General features: G+C 40.0%; 2 protein-coding genes across 4 annotated transcripts; both read right to left on the reverse strand.

The window, feature by feature from the left end:
* Positions 1-616: 616 nt before the first annotated feature.
* Positions 617-9,247, reverse strand: LOC118090273 (uncharacterized). Of its 3 annotated transcripts, none has more exons than XM_035125792.3 (6): positions 8,628-9,247; positions 6,900-7,284; positions 5,478-5,649; positions 3,701-3,879; positions 3,112-3,208; positions 617-1,256 (listed from the first exon to the last, which is right to left on the reverse strand). In XM_035125792.3, exons 2-6 carry the CDS (start codon positions 7,279-7,281, stop codon positions 1,103-1,105), a joined length of 984 nt encoding a protein of 327 aa, XP_034981683.1. In that variant the 5' UTR covers positions 7,282-7,284; positions 8,628-9,247; the 3' UTR covers positions 617-1,102. The 3 variants fall into 3 exon arrangements, with proteins under 3 accessions (XP_034981683.1, XP_034981682.1, XP_034981684.1); XM_035125791.3 differs by lacking the exon at positions 8,628-9,247 and adding an exon at positions 7,990-8,271; XM_035125793.3 differs by lacking the exon at positions 8,628-9,247 and adding an exon at positions 8,166-8,254.
* A 751-nt stretch (positions 9,248-9,998) lies between these two features.
* On the reverse strand, positions 9,999-17,039 carry LOC118090274 (uncharacterized). The gene is made up of 5 exons (XM_035125794.3): positions 16,530-17,039; positions 14,950-15,121; positions 13,766-13,944; positions 13,136-13,232; positions 9,999-11,462 (listed from the first exon to the last, which is right to left on the reverse strand). The coding sequence occupies exons 1-5, from the start codon at positions 16,909-16,911 to the stop codon at positions 11,306-11,308; spliced, it is 987 nt and encodes a 328-aa protein (XP_034981685.1). The 5' UTR covers positions 16,912-17,039; the 3' UTR covers positions 9,999-11,305.
* Positions 17,040-18,933: the final 1,894 nt, after the last annotated feature.

The following is an 18,933-nucleotide window of genomic DNA, read 5'->3' on the forward strand; positions in this document are numbered from 1 at the left end:
CTCTCAAGAGTCTCCTCCAGCACCATAATTCAAAAGCATCAATTCTTCAGCGATCAGCCTTCTTTATGGTCCAGCTCTCACTTCCATATTTACGGAGGCTGAATCCTGTGCTCCTTTGCCAGGGAATAACACTGCATATCTACGAGGAAGAAAATCCTGTTGAATTTATTCCCAGGCAAGTAGGATTAAGACGGCAGCCCAAATCCCATTAAACTCTGTGGTACTTAACCTCTGAATTTATGTAGGATCATCGGGCAACATACCATTTTTTCTTCTGAACTTTTGTTTACTGTGCTCTTGTGATTCTCTTTCTTAAACCTGAACGCCATTGTTATAACATTTCCTGCTTCCAAACCCTTGATGAGATGGAGATGTCAACTCTTGTTTTAGGGAGGTACAATTACGGCTATGTTTACAAAGAAAATATAGACACCTAAATGTGACGAAGTAAAAGAAATCACTATCAATTACTTCTCTTATGAGCATATCTCATTTCATAATTTTCAAAACAGAAACTTTTATATATGAGAAAACACAGCATGTCACACAGGTTGTACCCTGGACAATGTAGCAGTGAACTGTAAGGGAGACACAGAGATCTAAACGGAGACCAGTATTTGTGGCACAACACCCTTCTCGCTTGTATTTATTTTTTATTCAGATTTGTCATGGCCATTGGCTAGTACAATAAAGTTATTTGGATTGGATTGAATATAGCTATACAAATGTCATGGAATTTTTCAGAATAATTCTTCTGATGTTTTACAGCACACTCATTTAATATGCCAGCGCTAAAGATCTCATCCAGCAATATTTTTTTAAAAAACAGAAAAAAGCACATATTACAACTTTTTTTTTTAATTTGTGTTTCCATTCCATTTAGCAAAGCCCTGTAAAACAATTTGAACAATACAATAAAGGAAACACATCAAATAACATATTCATTCATTTTTTCTTTTTCATATCTGAATATAAGTGCAAATTTTGTTTTGTACTGAAAATAAAAATCGAATATATAATTTTCATATGAAAACATTGAAACAGATACTGTATAGCAAAACGTACACCGAATTAACATTTCATCTGTATCATGTGGAGAATGTTATACATGTACTTCGTTAGGGACTGGGAGACCACTGACGCCAGCCAAGATACTTTCAACCATGTTTTTCATCATCAGACGGCGAGTTTTTGAAGTTGCACTTCCAAGGTGAGGAGTTATAATGACATTCTTTAAATGTAATAAAGCATGATCTCTGAAGGAAGGAAGAAAATAAATCATAAATTTACTTAAAATCTTAGTAAAGCATGCCACTATTTTGACCACAAAAAGTTTGTGAAAATGAACCGATTATTATGTTAGGCTTGGTTCCTAACAAGGCAGTTGCTGGCAGAAACATTCCTACACAGAGTTCTGTTCGCAGGACGCTTCTGCCAGGAGAAGGGGAAGACGTGACTGACTGATTCCTTGTTCTCCCTGAAATGCCCAATGCCCATGAAAATTTGCTCCAAAGGGTTGGGGGACCCTTCAGAACAGCATGAGGGACAGAGAGGAGGGTGACTTAAAGGGAAATCAGTGAAAATTACCTTCCTTCATTTGCTGACAGAACCCTCCACTGCTCAGTCCATTCTATAATTGGAAGGAAACTAACTAAAATATGCCATTACACGCACAATCAAATCCCATTCTTAAAATCAGTTCAGGGCCACAAAGGCAGTGCTTTTTTCTTTAAAAAATGTTTAGGGGTACTCTCATTTTGACTCAAGAAAACCACCATTTTATAGTTCAAATCAGGGGAAATAAATACAGTAAATGGACAAAAGTACAAAGATTCACAAAATGTTTAGGGGTATGCGTCCCCCCAGAAAAAAGCACTGCAAAAAGGTACTGTATCTAAATGACAGGCATGTTCTACGGTATGTGTCTGCTAGTCACACATCACATTTTAATCTGTTTGTAAACATTTATATCCTCTCCTTCATTTGAGGAGTTCCAGATAGTGTACATAGAGATGGAACTGAATAAGGAACCTTCAGATTGTTTTCTGCATACACAAAATACAAGTAATATTCACATCTGCATTATAAAATGGAGTAATAAGTATGACCCAACCCTATGATTGAAATAGTAAAAAAAAAGAAGGTAAGTTGTGTCCATTAATTTGCCTGCTAACATGTTCAAGGTTTAAGAGGTCTGAATGACTGATCTACTCTTATGCTGCAATGGCAGCCATTTGCATAGGTGCTGCAATTTCACAGTTCACTTAAGGAGATTTGCACATATGAGGTCAAAGGAGGCCTTGGAATCTGAATTCCAAGGTCCATGAGCAACTGTTATTAAACTGATTGCATAAGTATTGTCTGTGCACCATGAGGTTTAAAATTATACCACCTTGCCTATGCAAACCAGTTAACATTTCAGAGCCATTACAATGTAAAGTTTGCATTAACACACTATGAGTGATACCCAACTAAATCATATTCCGACTTAGATTCATTGAATTTAATGGATCCACCCTGACTAATACTAGATAACAACCCTACATCACATCTACAGTAACCTGAAGAATTAACAATTGCCATGGTTTGGAGTAAATGTCCAGCTGCTTCATCTTAAATTGCCCTTGGTGATGGCGCCCTCCAGATGTTTATATTTACGTATTAGATTTCTAACCGGCCCTTTAACGTGAAGTGCCAGGGTGCGCTTCAACAATGAAATATACAATTACAAAAGACACATACAAATATAGTGAAAAGTTGCAGCCATAAAAGAGAAAAATGTAAAAAAAATTCAAAAAAATTTAAATATAAAAATGTGGTTTTAAGGATAAATTTGTACAAAAATGCTGGTGAATTTTCATGAAGATTTTTTCTTTAAATTAGCACATTTGCTGTGGAAATGTGGAGAAATGAATTTAAGATTAGAAAAGTAAGAAACTTTGAAAACCAAAACTGATTCATCCATCTTCAGGCAAATCAGAAATGAGTCAGAATACATTTTGGGACATAGATTATGCCAAAGATGGGGCAATCGATGGCAAACCAAATAGTTAATAGACAAACATTGATTCTGATTTCTGCTTAAGCATTTCCATGCAGAACCATTTTTACCTTGGCAATGGCTCAGGATATGTCACATCCAAAGCTGCGGCCTTAATAACTCCATTTTTCAGTGCGTTCACCAATGAATCTTGATCAACCACTTGACCTAAATGAAAAATTGTACTGTTTTCTTTGAACTGAAACATAAGACTGCATTATAGACAGCAATATAGAAAGCAAGGACTTCAAAATCCTATCAGCCGAGATTTCTGCAGAACTATAATGTGTGTCCAATATCTGTTCCAATCTAGCTCAGCCTTTCCCAATCTGGTGCCTTCCAGGTTTGGGCTAGAACTCCCATAATCCCTTACCATGGACCATTCTATGCTGCCTGCTGGAATGGTTTAGATTTATGCTCCAAAACATTATAAGGACACCAGGTTGGGAGAGGCTTATCTAGCTCTACAGCGCCTAAAAAGTAGGAGACTAATCACCTGAAGCAAGTGCAGTGGACAGTTGCTGGAGATGACATGATTTCCCCCAACTCCTCTCATTCTTGTGTGTTGACTCCACAAAATAATGGAGAGTCCTCAGTCTCTAGGCCGGCATCTCTCCAGGAAAATGTGGTTTACTTCCCAAACATGATTCGGTATCCTACCTCTAGAGATGTTGATAAGAGTAGCAGTGGGTTTCATGAGCTCCAGCTCCTTTTTACCGATCAGTTTTTGTGTTTGAGGTGTCAGGTTCACAGACAGTATGACGAAGTCAGAACGCTGGAGTAAGTCTTCCAACTTTGGGCAATAAACAGCACCGACAGCCCGTTCATCAACCTCATTCCTTCAGGAAACAGACATTTAGCTAGTTAAGCATTTAACAAAAATAACATCGAGGTTGTTGTTAAACATTTTCATGAAACCACCAGGAAAGGTCATCTGGGGATGTGAGTTTTAGTGTCAGCAATATGCAGGTGATACCTAGTTCATTCTTTCCTTTCCCAAAAAAATCCAGGACTTTTTGTCAAGGATCACTGAAGGACTAATAATAAACTGAAACTTTTGCTCTTCTGGATGCAACTGTATATTGTTTGGGCATTCTCCTGGAACCAACATGACCTCTGGATATACAGGTTGCAATACGTCCGGAATTTCCCAGACATAGCCAGGATTCAGCCACAGGGAACATCCGGACATATGGCAACCCATGTCGGAAGTGTAGATTTCGGTTCATTTCTTTTAAAATAGCTCAAAACATCTTCTTCTTTTCTTGAGACTTTGCAAAAAATAAAATAAAAAATCTCTGGCCAAAAAAACCCCAAAACCATCTCAACAACTTTGCAAAAAAAAAAAAAAAAGCTGTCCGGATTTTCAATTTTTGAAATATGGCAACCCTACCTAGAATTGCTTTTGCCAAATTAAAGCTAGTGTACCAGCTTTATACTGTACATCCTTTTTGGAGAAGGAAGGTCGCATGACTTTCTCCAAGTTACAACCAGCATTCAGGGCTACAAAACAGAAATTTATGAAGAATGTGAAATCCATCAGAGTGCCGGGGGCGGGGCAGGATAAGTGGCATTTCTTCCTCCTCCCAGCTATGTGTGTGTAAAAAGACAGGATTTTGGAGGCTGGGGGGGGGCAGTAAAACAGCTAAGCTGTAAGTAAAAACAAGCATTTGGGAATACCTCTTCCCTATGGAGGTTGGATGGGGCAGCAGCGAATTTTCTGCTTGTAGAAGTCCTGTGCTTTCTGCTTCCGTCGATCACATTTTATATTTGTAAACAAACCCAGATATTACCAAAACACCTTAAGTCCCCAGTGACCTCTCCTTCCAAACAAAATCAAACGAAGTAAGACCTGCCCGGTGACTAGATAGACATGGAGATGATATTAGAAAGGATTGGTGAAATGAAAATACAGCTATCCTTGGGAATTAGTACTTGTCTGAATTGTGCAATGCACAAACAATGTTAGCAAAAATGAATATATTAGGAGAAAGTGTGCATAAAACTGAATCTATTAGTTAAACTAACATTAAAAATGCATTGTGTTAGGAAAAATTGCTTGCAAAAATGTGTACTTTAATCCAAAATGTCTTCACCTGGGAAAATTTGCATTGCAATACTGATGAATTCTCATGGGGATTAAAAAAAAAGAATTCCCCAATTGTTGCAGAGATATAGAGAACCAAATGTATGATTGAAAAACTGAAAGAACGGAAATTGACAGATCTTTCTATTCCTACTCATGACCTTGTCACTTCTCAGAGAAGTAGGCCTTGTTTAATAGGAACTCTACCGGTATTAACATTCACAGTAAATGTTTAGGCAGTCCAGGGAAACTCAGTTACAATGGATTTATGCCAGGCAGTGACAAAATAAATGCTGAAGTTAACAGGTGGGTAAAATCAGATTAAAACACCGAGATCAGGCACAGGTTTACCTCTGGTTCCTATTATGATAAAGAATGTTCATTTCAAAAGCTCTGGCTCTCTGGGCCACTTTATACCCGATAGTGCCCATTCCAATGATCCCCAGCGTTGCACCGTTAATTTCCTCTCCTAACCAGTCAGCCATAAAACATTTAGTGTCAGGAGAAACTGCAATCTGATGACCTAGAAATTAAGATAGACAAAAGAAAACGAGGGTTTGCAGCGTTTTAGGAAAACAACCAACAAACATATGGTGTGATGCCAATCCCAGTGTGGCAAATTGCTCTGGTTTTAACAGCTCTGAGCTGTATTTGAACAACAGCAACCCACCAACTGCTTTGATTTCTAAAATACTACATACCAGGTCCCAAATCTTCCTTAAAGGCACACACCCTTTTAGCCCAAATGTACAGTTATACTCATCAGAGGAGTGATGGGGGGGGGATGGTTGGGGTAGGGCCTTTTCATTGACAGAACCCCAATTATGGAAATCTCTCCCTGTTTATCTGTCCCCCTCCTCTTTTTGACAATTAATACATTTTTATTATGTCATGATACCAGTGTGTTTTAATCTTGCTAGCTATTATTTTTGTTCTAAACATTTTACTTTGTCTTTCACTGCTCTCTGATTTTGCAAACTAAGACATTGACTGTTGTGAACTTGTCTGTGGGAGTTCTTAATCTGAGCTGGAAGGTAGTATAAATATGTAAAATAAACAGATATGAAGATATAGTTCTACCAACAGCAGGATGTCATCACATCCTTCAAACGATACCTGTGCTAGTGGATCTAAATCAAACATCTGTGGCAGTGCAATTATCCGTGACCCACTTTCAGTATTTAGCATTCAGCAGCTAGGCTGTATATTTTATGCATATTGAAAACGATGTAGAACAGGTTTATCCATGTGTTTGCTAGTGCAACAAGGCGTTCTCCAACCTATACAGACATCCTGCTGACTATGTAGACATTTTACAGATAAACCTCTCTGCACGTGCCTATTTATAGGCCTATATAATCAAGCGCTTGTAGACCATGAGAAAAAAACTTCCTCGTCCAAGAAACTGTTTGCAAAATCCAATAAACCAGGCATCCCCAAACTGCGGCCCTCCAGATGTTTCCGTCTACAACTCCCATGATCCCTAGCTAACAGGACCAGTGGTCAGGGAAGATGGGAATTGTAGTCCAAAACATCTGGAGGGCCGAAGTTTGGGGATGTCTGCAATAGACTGTCTTTACAGGGCAGGTGTTTCGTAAGACCGAATATGTTTTCTAGGGTGGATTTGTTTGGAAATATTTTTTTATCAACAAACAGCATTTAATAATTCCCTTTATTTGATCACTCTATTACTTTTAAGCACAGCAACCCGTGCACAACCAGTTGCATTCACACCATGTTTTAAAGCAAGTTAATCGGAAAGCTAAAGTGTACCTTCCACAATCCTCCTGGCGGAAGCCAGCATCAAGGCCATCCCCAAGTCTGCTGTAGGATTGGAAACTGCGAATGGGGTGTTTGCTACTTTCACGCCAAAGCTGGAGATCAGTTTGAGGTCCAAGTGATCCACTCCTACGCCACAGTTTGCAATCACCTTTAAATTAGGCAAGCTTTGCAGGAGATCCCTGTCAACCACTGGTTTGTGAAACCACATAAAAATTGCTTTGATTTTATGACTAAGAGCTTGCTTGTTTTCAGTAAACTCCTTCATGGTAATGAGCTTAAAATGTTTCTCCAGAAACTCCACATGGTCTTCATATACTCCATTTGTGCCTCCTATGACATTTATCAGTGTATATGGATGCTCGTTCTCTTCCATGGTCTGTATATATATATAAAAAGAATTTATATATCAAAACTCATTTTTTAAAACCAATGTGAAGACAGCAGTGTTTCTCTTCAGATTATTGTTTTTTTCTAGTTCATTGTGATTAATAGGGTAGTTCCTTTATACAATAAGGGTGGGGATATCCAAGACTGCTAATTAGCATTCCGAAGCGTTCAGTCCAAAATTGTGTAATCTATGCAGATTTAATTTGGGAGTAAACCCAACTGAACTCAGCAGGGCTTAATTCTGAATAAGATCAAGGCGGAAGTGCCCATCAAGGGTCAAGGTTTTCACTATTAAATAATAATAATAATAATAATAATAATAATAATAATAATAATAATAAACCCTTCTCCCCAAGGGAGTCCAGGTAATCTATACCTACCACTACTGATTCATTAGCAAGAATGGAGTGTTCTTAGTATAAATTCTGTTGAGAAACACTGATTAGTGATTTACATAAAGGGGAAAAACTAAACACCATCATGAAACATAGTAGACGTTTTGTAATCTAATCCTGACCATATCAAAAGATGAACGTTAATGCTTCTGAATGCTGTATTCTCCTCCTCAGGCACTGCAATGCACAAAACTCTTTCCCCTAATTTAATATACATCTGGATTTTAAGAAGAAGTTCAACGAACTAAATACAAAACCAACTTCATAAACAAGTGTCACAGGACATGAGTCACTATCACCTCGTGAAATGACGCCTCCAGTTGCTATTCAGGGATAACAAATGCAAAAAGGTAAAGGACCCCTGGCAGTTAAGTCCAGTCGCGAACGAAGGAACAAAAGGGTTCACTTCGCCCAAGTGTATTTCTCCGAAAAAGTGCGCCCCAATTTAAAACAAAATCTGACGATTACAACTCACTCCTTCCTTCCCCCGGTGAGAATAGAATTGCCTACTGTCACAAAGCTTGAGCTGCAGAGACAATGTGATCCCTGCCCCGCTCCCGGAAAAAGCTCAGATAAGGACCCCGCCCCCTCTCTATTAATTTGCATATACCCCTCTTATTGGCTGGAATTAAACACCCACCCAAGCAAATGACAGTTAGGGATGGGACATTTCTGGAGACGGAGAGCCATGAAATTCCCCATGGAATTTAGGAACTTCTGCTTAGGGCAGGGGCTGATATGCTCGCTAGTTTTGTGAGAATGTTTGCCTTTAGGAAATTCCTACACAGACAAGCAACCCCTTAGATAGAAGATGCAAAAAGGGGAAAAGGCGTCAGTTAAAGGTTAATAAAGATTAGCAACCTTAAAAGAGAGCGAGCGAGCGAGAGATGCTACCAAGTACTATGGCGCCTTCGCTTGCCCCCGAAATACAAATTACCTTGTGGAAAGAAACGTCTTTCAGCTCCTTCAGGAAGGTTGCTCTTGAATTGGCACTTGCTGATTCGGAGCAGAGCTGAGGGACCGGGACGTGGAAATCAACGGGGAATAAATCCCGGAGTGTTTTGAGTCCCCAGCTAAGGAGTCGGCACGGCAGGGAGGACTTTGTTCCCCCTGGGCTGGGAAACCGCGAAGCTGCAAGCTAGGAGGACCTGCTGGAGGAAATCTGCTGTACAGATAAGAGAGTAACTAGAGGTAAACCCAGCCCTCTTGCTGCCGGTTATTTCACCCAAAGAGGGAAATATTGGCAGCCAGCAGCAATGGAAGGGAAATAAGTTGAAGAAAAAGAGATAAGAATAACAAGTATTTTACAATTTGGCATTATCTGGATACGCTGTCATTTATTTACATTTACTTCTCAAGATGCTCAGGATGGTAAAGGCAGTTCTCCCCATCCATTTTATCCTCACGTCAACCCTTTGATGTAGGTTGGGCTGAGGCTACCCAATGAGCTTGATAGGTATTGGAAATCTTAAATACCGGTACAAGCTTCTCCACTCCTAGTCCAGCTACTAGCCTGCACCAGCTCTCCCAAGTTCAGTATTGTACCTGCTTCCACACATAAACAGAACTTGCCACCTGTTTACTTTGAATGAATTGTTTGTATTTTGGGAGCCCCATCCTTAATGAAATATTATATGTGAGCAGTGCCGGATTTACGTATAAGCTAAACAAGCTATAGCTTAGGGCCCCACTCTCTTGCCCCCCAATATACTTCTTTTTAATTGTATTTCACTATTAATATACTTCTTGTCTTTCAGTTCAACAATTACTTTGATAAAATACATATTTTGTTATGTGCAAATAGCTTTAGATATCTATTAGGTCCATAAATTACCATATAGCATACATTCAACACACACAAAAACAGTGACAATTTATTGTTGACAAAGGACAGCTGGACCAATAAAGGGCCCCATCACCTTCAGTAGCTTAGGGCCTCATCAAACCTAAATCTGGCGCTGTCTGTGAGGGTGTGCAAATACCAGTACAAAACGGGGTGTGCAAATATCAAACTGCTCCTTCCAGTTTTGGAATTGTGTGTTTGAAGATGGGTATATGAGAAAGTTCAGGAAGGTGGTCAAAGAGCAACACCAAACAATTCTTCTTCCTACAGTTCTGAAACCACAGTTGGGTCATTTGAAAACTTACTCATTTGTCCTCCACTGAAAAAATGAACATGGGACTAACCATAGTGTAATAAACTACAGAGTAACATGAGCAGAGCCCTGCTTGATGCCTATGGGAAACAAACAGCAGGGCATGAATGTGTTGGTCTTCTCCTGTTGATGCACCCCAATGGCAATTCCATGAAAATGTCAACCTACAAACCCATTTTTTAATTTTCTTATATCATTTAAAAGATAATTTCCCAAAGTTTCAGGTTCTGCTAACAGTTTTTCAGAATTCTATTTCACATGTGAACAAAACAACCAGAAGTATGACATGCAACGCAACTCAGAATATCGTGGTTTCTCTCTCTCTCAAGTTCATGGTTTCTTGGATAATGCTTATACAATAAAGTAGACAACAGGTTAATTAACATTTATTCATTGTATTGACAGTTTTGCCTTCTCATTGGTGAACTGGCAATAAATTTTATGTTAGGAACAAAATCACATGAGCTTAAGACAATAAAACTTGGGTTGCTTGAGCATGTTGGTGTTGGTCACAAAAACACCTACTTTTCCCTCCCCCCCCAACAAATGAAAAATCTATGTATTTCAACTTTATTATTTCGAGGTTCTTAGCATCAAAAAAATGCTCCCTGAAATGTGATTTACATGCAGGGACTGAAGGTTGTCTATAGCCATTGTAACTAGCAGCCATTGATAGACCTATTCTCAACAAAGGTCACATGTCCAGTCTTTCAAATATTCCATGCCTTGCATGGTTTGCTGCTCCCACTGGCTAGGGGAGAGAAATGAAGTAGGAACTTTCCCAATTACAGTGTAGGAGGGCTTAGTTAGGGTAGTATGGAACAAGCGAGTTGTGCCAAAGTCCTCACAGAAAACTTGGTTTTTGAGGGGTGATTTGACAAAATAAAAGGGCTGGAAGAACTTGTCACCAAGATCTTAAATTATCCAGTTTATAACTTTTAAAGCCAAGATGGTGGTACTTGATATTTTTGACCTTTTAGAAAAAGTTTACTTTGAAATGGCAGTCAGGCATAGTTTCCACATTCTGATTGATTACCAGGTAGCAATACTCAATTTGGCTACAAATTATTGTGAAATAAGTAACTTACTTGCAAATTTCAAAGCGCACACACACACACACACACACACACACACACACACATATATATATAATATTTTATATAATATTTAAAATTCAAGCATAGAAATTTTCACAAGTCTTTCATATTAACGAGCAAGCACTGTTTAAAATTTAATTGTGTGAAATGGTAACAAAGGACATATCTGCTATAACTATGATGAGGAGATAACAAAACATGAAATCTACTATGGGCTTGTTTTGTGTCTTCAGTCCAGAACAAACACTGCTACATGAGGCATGAGATTCAGGTTAAATTTGTACATCTGTCATTATGTTTCTTGCACTAGAGAAAAATGTAGAATAGTTCCATGTTGCTATGTTAGATGACAGCCCGCAGGTTTAGTCAGGAAACACTTCACTGGGCATTGGGAGACCATTAAGAGCTGCCAATACATTGCTTACTGCTTCCTCTGTCATCATAAAAGCAGTTTTGTGTGTTTTACAACCAACATGTGGTGTTATGATAACATTTTTTAAGTTTAGTAATGGATGATCTCTGAAAAGAAGAGGGGGAAAAGACAGGTTATTAATATAGGAAGTGGCATTCATTCAAACAAATGAAGGAAAAGTACCGGTACTTAGAGCTATCCACCGTTTGAAGGATTTTTGTTATCTGACTTGGCAATCATCCATATTCTAGCAATGTACCCAAGTCAAAGGACTTGAAAATAAGCAAGTGTACCCTTCAGTTTCAGCCGCCGTGGTAAATATTTACTCCCTCTGATTATGCAGGTGCTTTAGTAGAGTATAATAGTTAATGTGTAGTTATATATAAATAAATCACTGTAGATCTATGTAACTTATATTTCTAAAGTAGAATATTAACGGAGCAATCCTACCCATGACTTACGCCTGCAGTTATAGACTGGATCACCCCCATAGCCCACCTGCAGGCTAGAAGCTCAAAAACATGCAAGTGTTGTGGATTACATTGGTGTTGGATCACTGTTGCATTGGTGCTGCTTAATGCATGTTTAACTGATTCACCAACATGAACTGAGGAAGTTCAGGCATTAGGTAGGAGGAGAGAGAACCTCAGATACTGGTAGCGTCCATGGCACCAGCACACCATTATAACCGCAGAACAGGTAATGCAAAATGAAAACACTCACATTGGAGTCAATGGGGAGCCCCGGACGACTCAAAGCCCCACCCTCTGTCTCCCATTGCGTTGCTCCTTCTCACTAAACTTCTGGATATCTCCTTGTACATTAAGAACTCATGGCTGAAGTGCCTCCTTTTCTTGGGACTATATGGCCCTCTCTTTTGCAAAATGTTTGCTCCAATCACACAGATCCCATAAATTCATGTGTGGAGTATTCTTTCAGCTATCTATGTGGTCAGACAACTGACCATAAGCCCATGTCTTTGGGAGGAAGAGGGTGTAGGTGTGCAATGTATGTTGCACTGAGAAATAGGGTTGGCTGCTTGTTATGAATGGAATAACGCTCCTCCTTTCCTGTCTTATCTGCGTGATAAAAGGTGCATAGGATCTCAACTATAATACACGAGCATAATGCTTGTATAACTGTGGTGCAGGGATAATCACTACAATTATAGAACTGCCCTTTGAACTGCAGGGTCCCCAACTATTTTTGGTCTGGAGGAACATTCGGAAATCTACAAACTCCAGCATAAAATTCCCATTTTGTATACAAAAAACTGACAATGCTCAGAACCGCGCATCTGAAAATAGGCTCCCACCCCGATCCACAAACAAAACAAAGACTAAAAGCAGACCATACTCCCCTTCCTCTAAATAAAAAATAAAAAAATCAAGCGATCCTCCCAAATGAACAATAACAAAAAAGCCAAATACACTTTTTAAACAAATTGGGAGGGACAGAGGCCTTGGTGGGCGGCAAGGGATGTTTTAAGATGCAGTTAGGAATCCCAGCTGCAGATGAAAGCTTTCAGCACTAACTCAAACATTTATGGTACTTAACACCTGCTCACACTGTCCGTCCATTGCCTCATGGCTTTAATTTGGAAAGGAAGCATGTTGTGTACTATATAGGTTCTCCTACTACTTCCCAGAGTATACAGTGGAAGAAGGCAGAGATGTCAGTCTGAACTTTAGCACTGGTTACTTCTATGCTTTCCTGCAGTCTTTACAATGTGCTTATAGTCATTCATTTTTTAAAAATATATAAATACATAGTTGTTTACCTGGGTAGTGGTTCAGGATAAGTGACATCCATAGCGGCACTTTTAATGACACCAGTCTGAAGAGCTTCCACAAGCATATCTTGGTCTACAACTTGCCCTGTGTGGAAATCATGTTCTTATGATAACCGCTGGGTAATTGTGCATTGTACGGTTTCATCAAATCATACAGTTGGAAGGCACCCCAAGAGTCCACTAGTCTAATCCCCTGCAATGCAGGAATCTCAACTAAAGCATCCATGACAGATGGCCACCCAGCCTCTGCTAAAAAAGCTCCAAAGGAGGAGAGACCACCACCTTCCGAGTTAAGGAGAACATAAGTACAGGCTGCCGAACTGATCTCATTACACACCTCCATTCATCAAGCTGGGAGCAACAGACCATGAGCCTTGGTATAACACAATTTGTGAGCCAAGACTTGTAGTTTGTTTCTCTCAAAACAAACTACGATGTTAAGCTGAGCACAGATTCACATGTTGTGATAAAGAATGCAGGGCTTCTTCAAAAAGCAACTGCTCAAAATGGGAACACTGGGCTGCTTCAAAGCCTTTTTGCAAAGGGACTTTCAGACAGTGCTGTGCTTTGAAGTCCTAACAATCAATATTTTTCTTCAAGCAGCTCTTTATGACCTACCTCTAGAGATATTTATAAGGCTAGCTGTGGGTTTCATCAGCTGCAACTCTTTTTCCCCAATCAGCTTGTATGTCCGAGGTGTCAGATTTACAACCAGCATCACAAAATCTGACTGCTGGAGCAAGTCTTCTATTGCCCCACAATAGCAGGCACCCACAGCCTGTTCTTCATCTTCTTTCCTGCCAGAAAACAACAACAAGGATGATCTCCCCTGTTCTTGGGTTGGAATTCACAAATGTGCAGATCCCTTGTAGAACAAGGGGTGCACCATAGTTCAAGGCTACACAGTAGATCAGAATAATGTTCCAATCTACTCTGTATATTGTATTGATACTTATCTTTCTAAAAAAGTTTATCTTTTAAAAAAAGTTTAAAGACTTTTTCAAAGCTGAAGAACCTAAAATATTGCAATCAAGCTACTGAGATTTAATAACATAATCGAACTCAGCATAAAAATGAGCTGAGCTGTATACTTTTTCCTAGCAAACTCTTGACACACACCAAAAATGGCAACTGCATGTAGTAGAGCTTCTCCCTTCTCCCTCCATCATGATGAGGTTAAGTTCTTTTAATATTCTGATTTGAAGCACAGGAAAACCACAGGTAAGTTCCACAATGTGTTACTGAAGGGAAGAAGAGAGCTTTGCCCATGACTCTTTTCAGCAGTCCTTGTGGTTTTTGTAATAGCTAGTTTCCTCCCTAGCAAGGCAACAGCTTAGAAAACCAGAGTGAAGATGAAACGGAACACAGCGAAAGCCAATTTCAGACATAACTTGGGGTGAATATCAACCTTAAATCATGGCTCTCTTGTAGAAAAAAAGTGGGAGGGTTGGAAGACTGGCAGGAAGACTTCACATATTGTTATAGGATTTGGGTGAATGCTGGAACAAGCTACTTAGCCAGTTTCCTTATTTACAAAGAAATGAACTTGGTTTGTGTGAAATGGCCCTTATTTTTCCTTCTCTTCTTCTCACCGGATGGCTCGCCTTTCCTAAGCACAATAGGCTAGCCTCTCTTCATCACATTAAACAGAAATACGAGCTGAAAAGTACCGCTGTGTTTGTTCACTTCTGAAGACCAGCTGATCTTTCTCTCTATACACATGCACAAAGATTCGGGGGCAAAATAGCTTTAGAGGTGAAGATGTGTTCTATTTTGTATGGGACCAAACTGTGTATTTTTACCTTCTGTTCCTGTTATGATAAAGAATTTTCATCTCAAAAGCTCTGGCTCTCTGAGCAATTTTATACCCAATGCTTCCCATTCCAATGATACCCAGAGTTGCCCCAGTGACTTCCTCTCCTAACCAGTTATTAGAGAAATAGTCTGTGTCAGGAGAAACAGCAATCTGGCAACCTGCAAAATGACAAAATAAGGGGTGGCGGGTGGAGAAGAGGTGTTAATTAAAAACAGAATTCTAGGGAGGAAAGTGATTTTTGTAAGAAATCTGAGTTATTCAGTTGAGGCTGTAAATAGGTGATTTTTCATTATACATCAGGGTTAAATTATTTGTTTAGATCGTAACAAAAGTCATATTGCATACAAAATTTCATATACACAAGCATATACACAAGCAGGGGCTACCTTTGAAGGTGATCCGGAAAGTGCAAATAATCCAGAATGCGGCAGCTGGACTGGTGACTGGGAGTAGCCGGGACCACATAACACCGGACCTGAGAGATCTACACTGGCTCCCAGTACGTTTTCGAGCACAATTCAAAGTGTTGGTACTGACCTTTCAAGCCCTAAACGGCCTCGGTCATGTGTACCTGAAGGAGCGTCTCCACCCCCATTGTTCAGCCCGGACACTGAGATCCAGCGCCAAGGGCCTTCTGACAGTTCCCTCATTGTGAGAAGTGAGGTCACAGGGAACCAGACAGAGGGCCTTCCAGCAGATGTCAAGGCAATAAGCAACTATTTTACTTTTAAAAGACAACTGAAGGTGGCACTGTTTCGGGAAGTTTTTAATGTTTGATGCACTATTGTTTTTAATATTCGGTTGGAAGCCGCCCAGAGTGGCTGGGGAAACCCAGCCAGATGGGCGGGGTATAAATAATAAATAATAAATTATTATTATTATTATTATTATTATTATTATTATTATGCAAGTAATTGCTCTACTGGGAGCTGGCTTCAGGCACCAGGCCTGTTAGCAGACCAATTCAGCATTACAAATATATCTGCAAACTGCAGGGTGAGGTTCAGGCAGGATACAAGGCAACCTGACGCAATATTAGGTAGAAAAAGGTTGAGGTTGAAGTCAGAGACTCGAGCTGTACTCTTTGAACAGAAAGCTTCTATGTTGTTTCAGCAAGGAACAAAGCGAGCTTCTTTCCTGTAGATCAGCAGCGTTGATACTTCCCCATTGTGAGCCTCACCCATACTGGAAGGTGCTGCTTTGCTTAAAGGGACCTAGCTCTCAGCATTAATCTCTATCTGCGACAGAACGTGGGAGACTGGTTGCTTGTCACTTTCCATGGAGTCTTCCAAGTCAGAGGACGACAGTACCACTTCCTCTGGCCAGGCTTACGTTGACTCCATGAGCTTACTGGGTAGCAACGCTTCTGGGTCTGGCTGTACCTGTCCTCTGTTTTGGATTCCTCCACTCCATCACCTGAATAATAATCGGACTCCTCATCCCTGACACCAGCCTCAACTTAACTCCTTCCATCTGGATAAGTGCTCCGCCCTGGAACGTCTCATTGCTCGGGAAAATGGGACAAGGGTAACTGTAAAAAAATGTGCACAGTATTGCCAGTGTTACCTTCTACGAGCCTTCTAGCAGCTGCCAGAAGCAGGGCCATGCCAATATCTGCTGTAGTGCTGTGGACAGCATGAGGGGTGTTGGCAATTCTCACTCCAAACCCAGAGATCAGCTTCAAATCCAAGTGATCAGTACCCACTCCTGCACTTGAAATCACTTTTAAGTTAGGTAGACTTTTCAGCAGCTCACTGTCAATGACTGGCTTATGCCACCACGAGTAAATAGCTTTGACTTTAGCACGATAGTATTCTTTGCTTTCGAGGAATTCCTTCATGGTGATAAGTTGAAAGTGTTTCTTCAGAAATGGCACGTGCGCTTCTAAGACACCAAGGGTGCCACCTACTTCATTGATCAGTAAGAGAGGCAACTTGGGATCTTGCATGATCTTCGAAAGGATGGGAGACAACTAGTTTTCTGAAAAGCATAGAAACAAACCATGCCACAAAATACTGGATTATTTTCCTTCATTGTGATACATTACAATATGCAAGACATACAATATACAAAAAATTGGTGGAACACCAACATGGTCAGAAAGATGTAAACCTGTCTCTTCTGAATCTCTTAAAATCAAACTTCACAAAGCCTGTCTCTTCTGAATCTCTTAAAATCAAACTTCACAAAGCCTGATCCTTAAACTGTCAAGATTTGTATGATAGCACTCATAAACTCATTCCTGTTTATTTTATTTATTTAACAAAACGTATATACCGCTTGACTGCAAGAAAACCTCTCTGTGGTTGATTATCTGTGAAGCAATTATTTCAAGAGAAAAGGAAACATCAAAAATTAACACAATACCAGTTGTGAAGCTGTGCTCATCAAAAGGATGTCTTGAAATAGTAGCATGCAAATCTCTACTGCTGAACTTTGAACACTGGAATTTATCAAGTTACTTTGTAAGCCACTTTGCTTGCCAAGAATGGGTATAATCCAAACTAATTTAAACTTATTTAATTATCTAACAAAGTTCAATCCATGAGCATTAAATATATGCATAATTCTCCACTAGTTAATCAACAGAGAGTACTTTGGCATATTGTTTCTTAAAAAAAAACAAAAAAAAACACTCCAAATACATTGTTTGCTAAATCCGAGACTCAACCACAATGCACTTATTTGATTATAACCTCAACATTGTCGTAATAATATAAAGAAATGTTTTCAAATGCAAAGAACAGGTTGCCTCCAGCACTGCTGTTCCACTTGCACAGCAGACTTCCACTTGCACAAAACTTCCCTCTCCTCTCCCCTGCAGCACCCCTAACTCAAAATCCAGAGCATTGAGGGGACCCCCCCCCAGAGCAGAGTCTGGGGACACATGAGGGGGCTGCAAGGGAGAGGAGGGGGATGTGGTGTTGCTCAAGTTGAACTCCTCTTATATAGCGTTGCTTATAATCCAATCACACTGCTTTAGTATGTAAAAAAAAAAACAACCCACCTTTTTTGCACACTTCTCAGTTACACCATGAATGGAATCTGCTTTTGCTTGATGTGTGACGTTCAAAAGCAGGGGTAGCCTGCAGTGGTCAGTAGCTCTTTCGGGAAACAAAAAAATGCAAGGGAAAACAAGGTGGCTACTGCAGCATATTGGGGAGTGTCATCTTCCTCATGCAAACGGCATGTGTTGGACAAGATACAACATTGCTGTTTGGGACAGTTCACGTTTTTAAGGGTACAGAAATCAAACCTGTAGATGGTATGTCCAACAGAATACCAAGCTGCCTCTTATTCAATTGCAGTATAATTTGGTATTGATATTATGTATTATTTTACTTTTGAAAGCGACCGAGGCTGCATGCACATCCTTATTTACCAGGGCTCCAGGATGCTCCCACCATTGGTGTTTGGAATAGGGTACCCATGACATTAGTCACAATTCATATCTATTTTTGTAGGATTGGGATGTTGGTTTGGATTACGCCTTTGGGTCTCCACCAAGCTGGTAGTTTTGTATCTATAAGATGGGGCATGTAGTAGAAGGAACTGCTGGATTGTTCAAACCAGTTTCTTCGTTGAGCTGATGACCTAGCTGGCCCTCTTAAGCACCCTCCTTCTGCATGATGGAAGTTTGTCATGTTGTCATAGAGACAACTGGGTGTGGATACTCTTCCTAATGGGGAAGCAAGATGTGCTGGAGTGTGAGTCCCTCCATCCTATGCTCAGGTTGTATATATGTGTAACTAAAACCTTATATCCTAAAGAAACCAGTCTCCATTGGGTAAGCCAATGGCACCTGTGAAATCTCTCGCTGCTTAGCGATAGAGATGTTTGCAACACTATCCTAAAGCTACTTGAGGAATCCTAGTGCTTTCCCTCAAACCAGTGTCCCATTTGATTGGAAAATGCAGGCTGTGGTGAAGCCGAGATCTGCACAGACAGCCATTGTGCATGTGCAGACAAC

The sequence above is a fragment of the Zootoca vivipara genome, chromosome 8 (assembly GCF_965207765.1).
Source record: "Zootoca vivipara chromosome 8, rZooViv2.hap1.1, whole genome shotgun sequence".
Classification (NCBI taxonomy): domain Eukaryota; kingdom Metazoa; phylum Chordata; class Lepidosauria; order Squamata; family Lacertidae; genus Zootoca; species Zootoca vivipara.

Excerpts from the sequence above, each read along its gene's own strand:
- LOC118090273 (XM_035125792.3), bottom strand. The coding sequence starts at position 7,281 with ATGGAAGAGAACGAGCATCCATATACACTGATAAATGTCATAGGAGGC. Across the intron at positions 3,880-5,477 it reads TATCATAATAGGAACCAGAG|GAATGAGGTTGATGAACGGG; the intron begins GTAAACCTGTGC and ends TGTTTCCTGAAG. Across the intron at positions 3,209-3,700 it reads TCTTATCAACATCTCTAGAG|GTCAAGTGGTTGATCAAGAT; the intron begins GTAGGATACCGA and ends TTTTTCATTTAG.
- LOC118090274 (XM_035125794.3), bottom strand. The coding sequence starts at position 16,911 with ATGCAAGATCCCAAGTTGCCTCTCTTACTGATCAATGAAGTAGGTGGC. Across the intron at positions 15,122-16,529 it reads TGCTAGAAGGCTCGTAGAAG|GTTGCCAGATTGCTGTTTCT; the intron begins GTAACACTGGCA and ends GTCATTTTGCAG. Across the intron at positions 13,233-13,765 it reads CCTTATAAATATCTCTAGAG|GGCAAGTTGTAGACCAAGAT; the intron begins GTAGGTCATAAA and ends ATTTCCACACAG.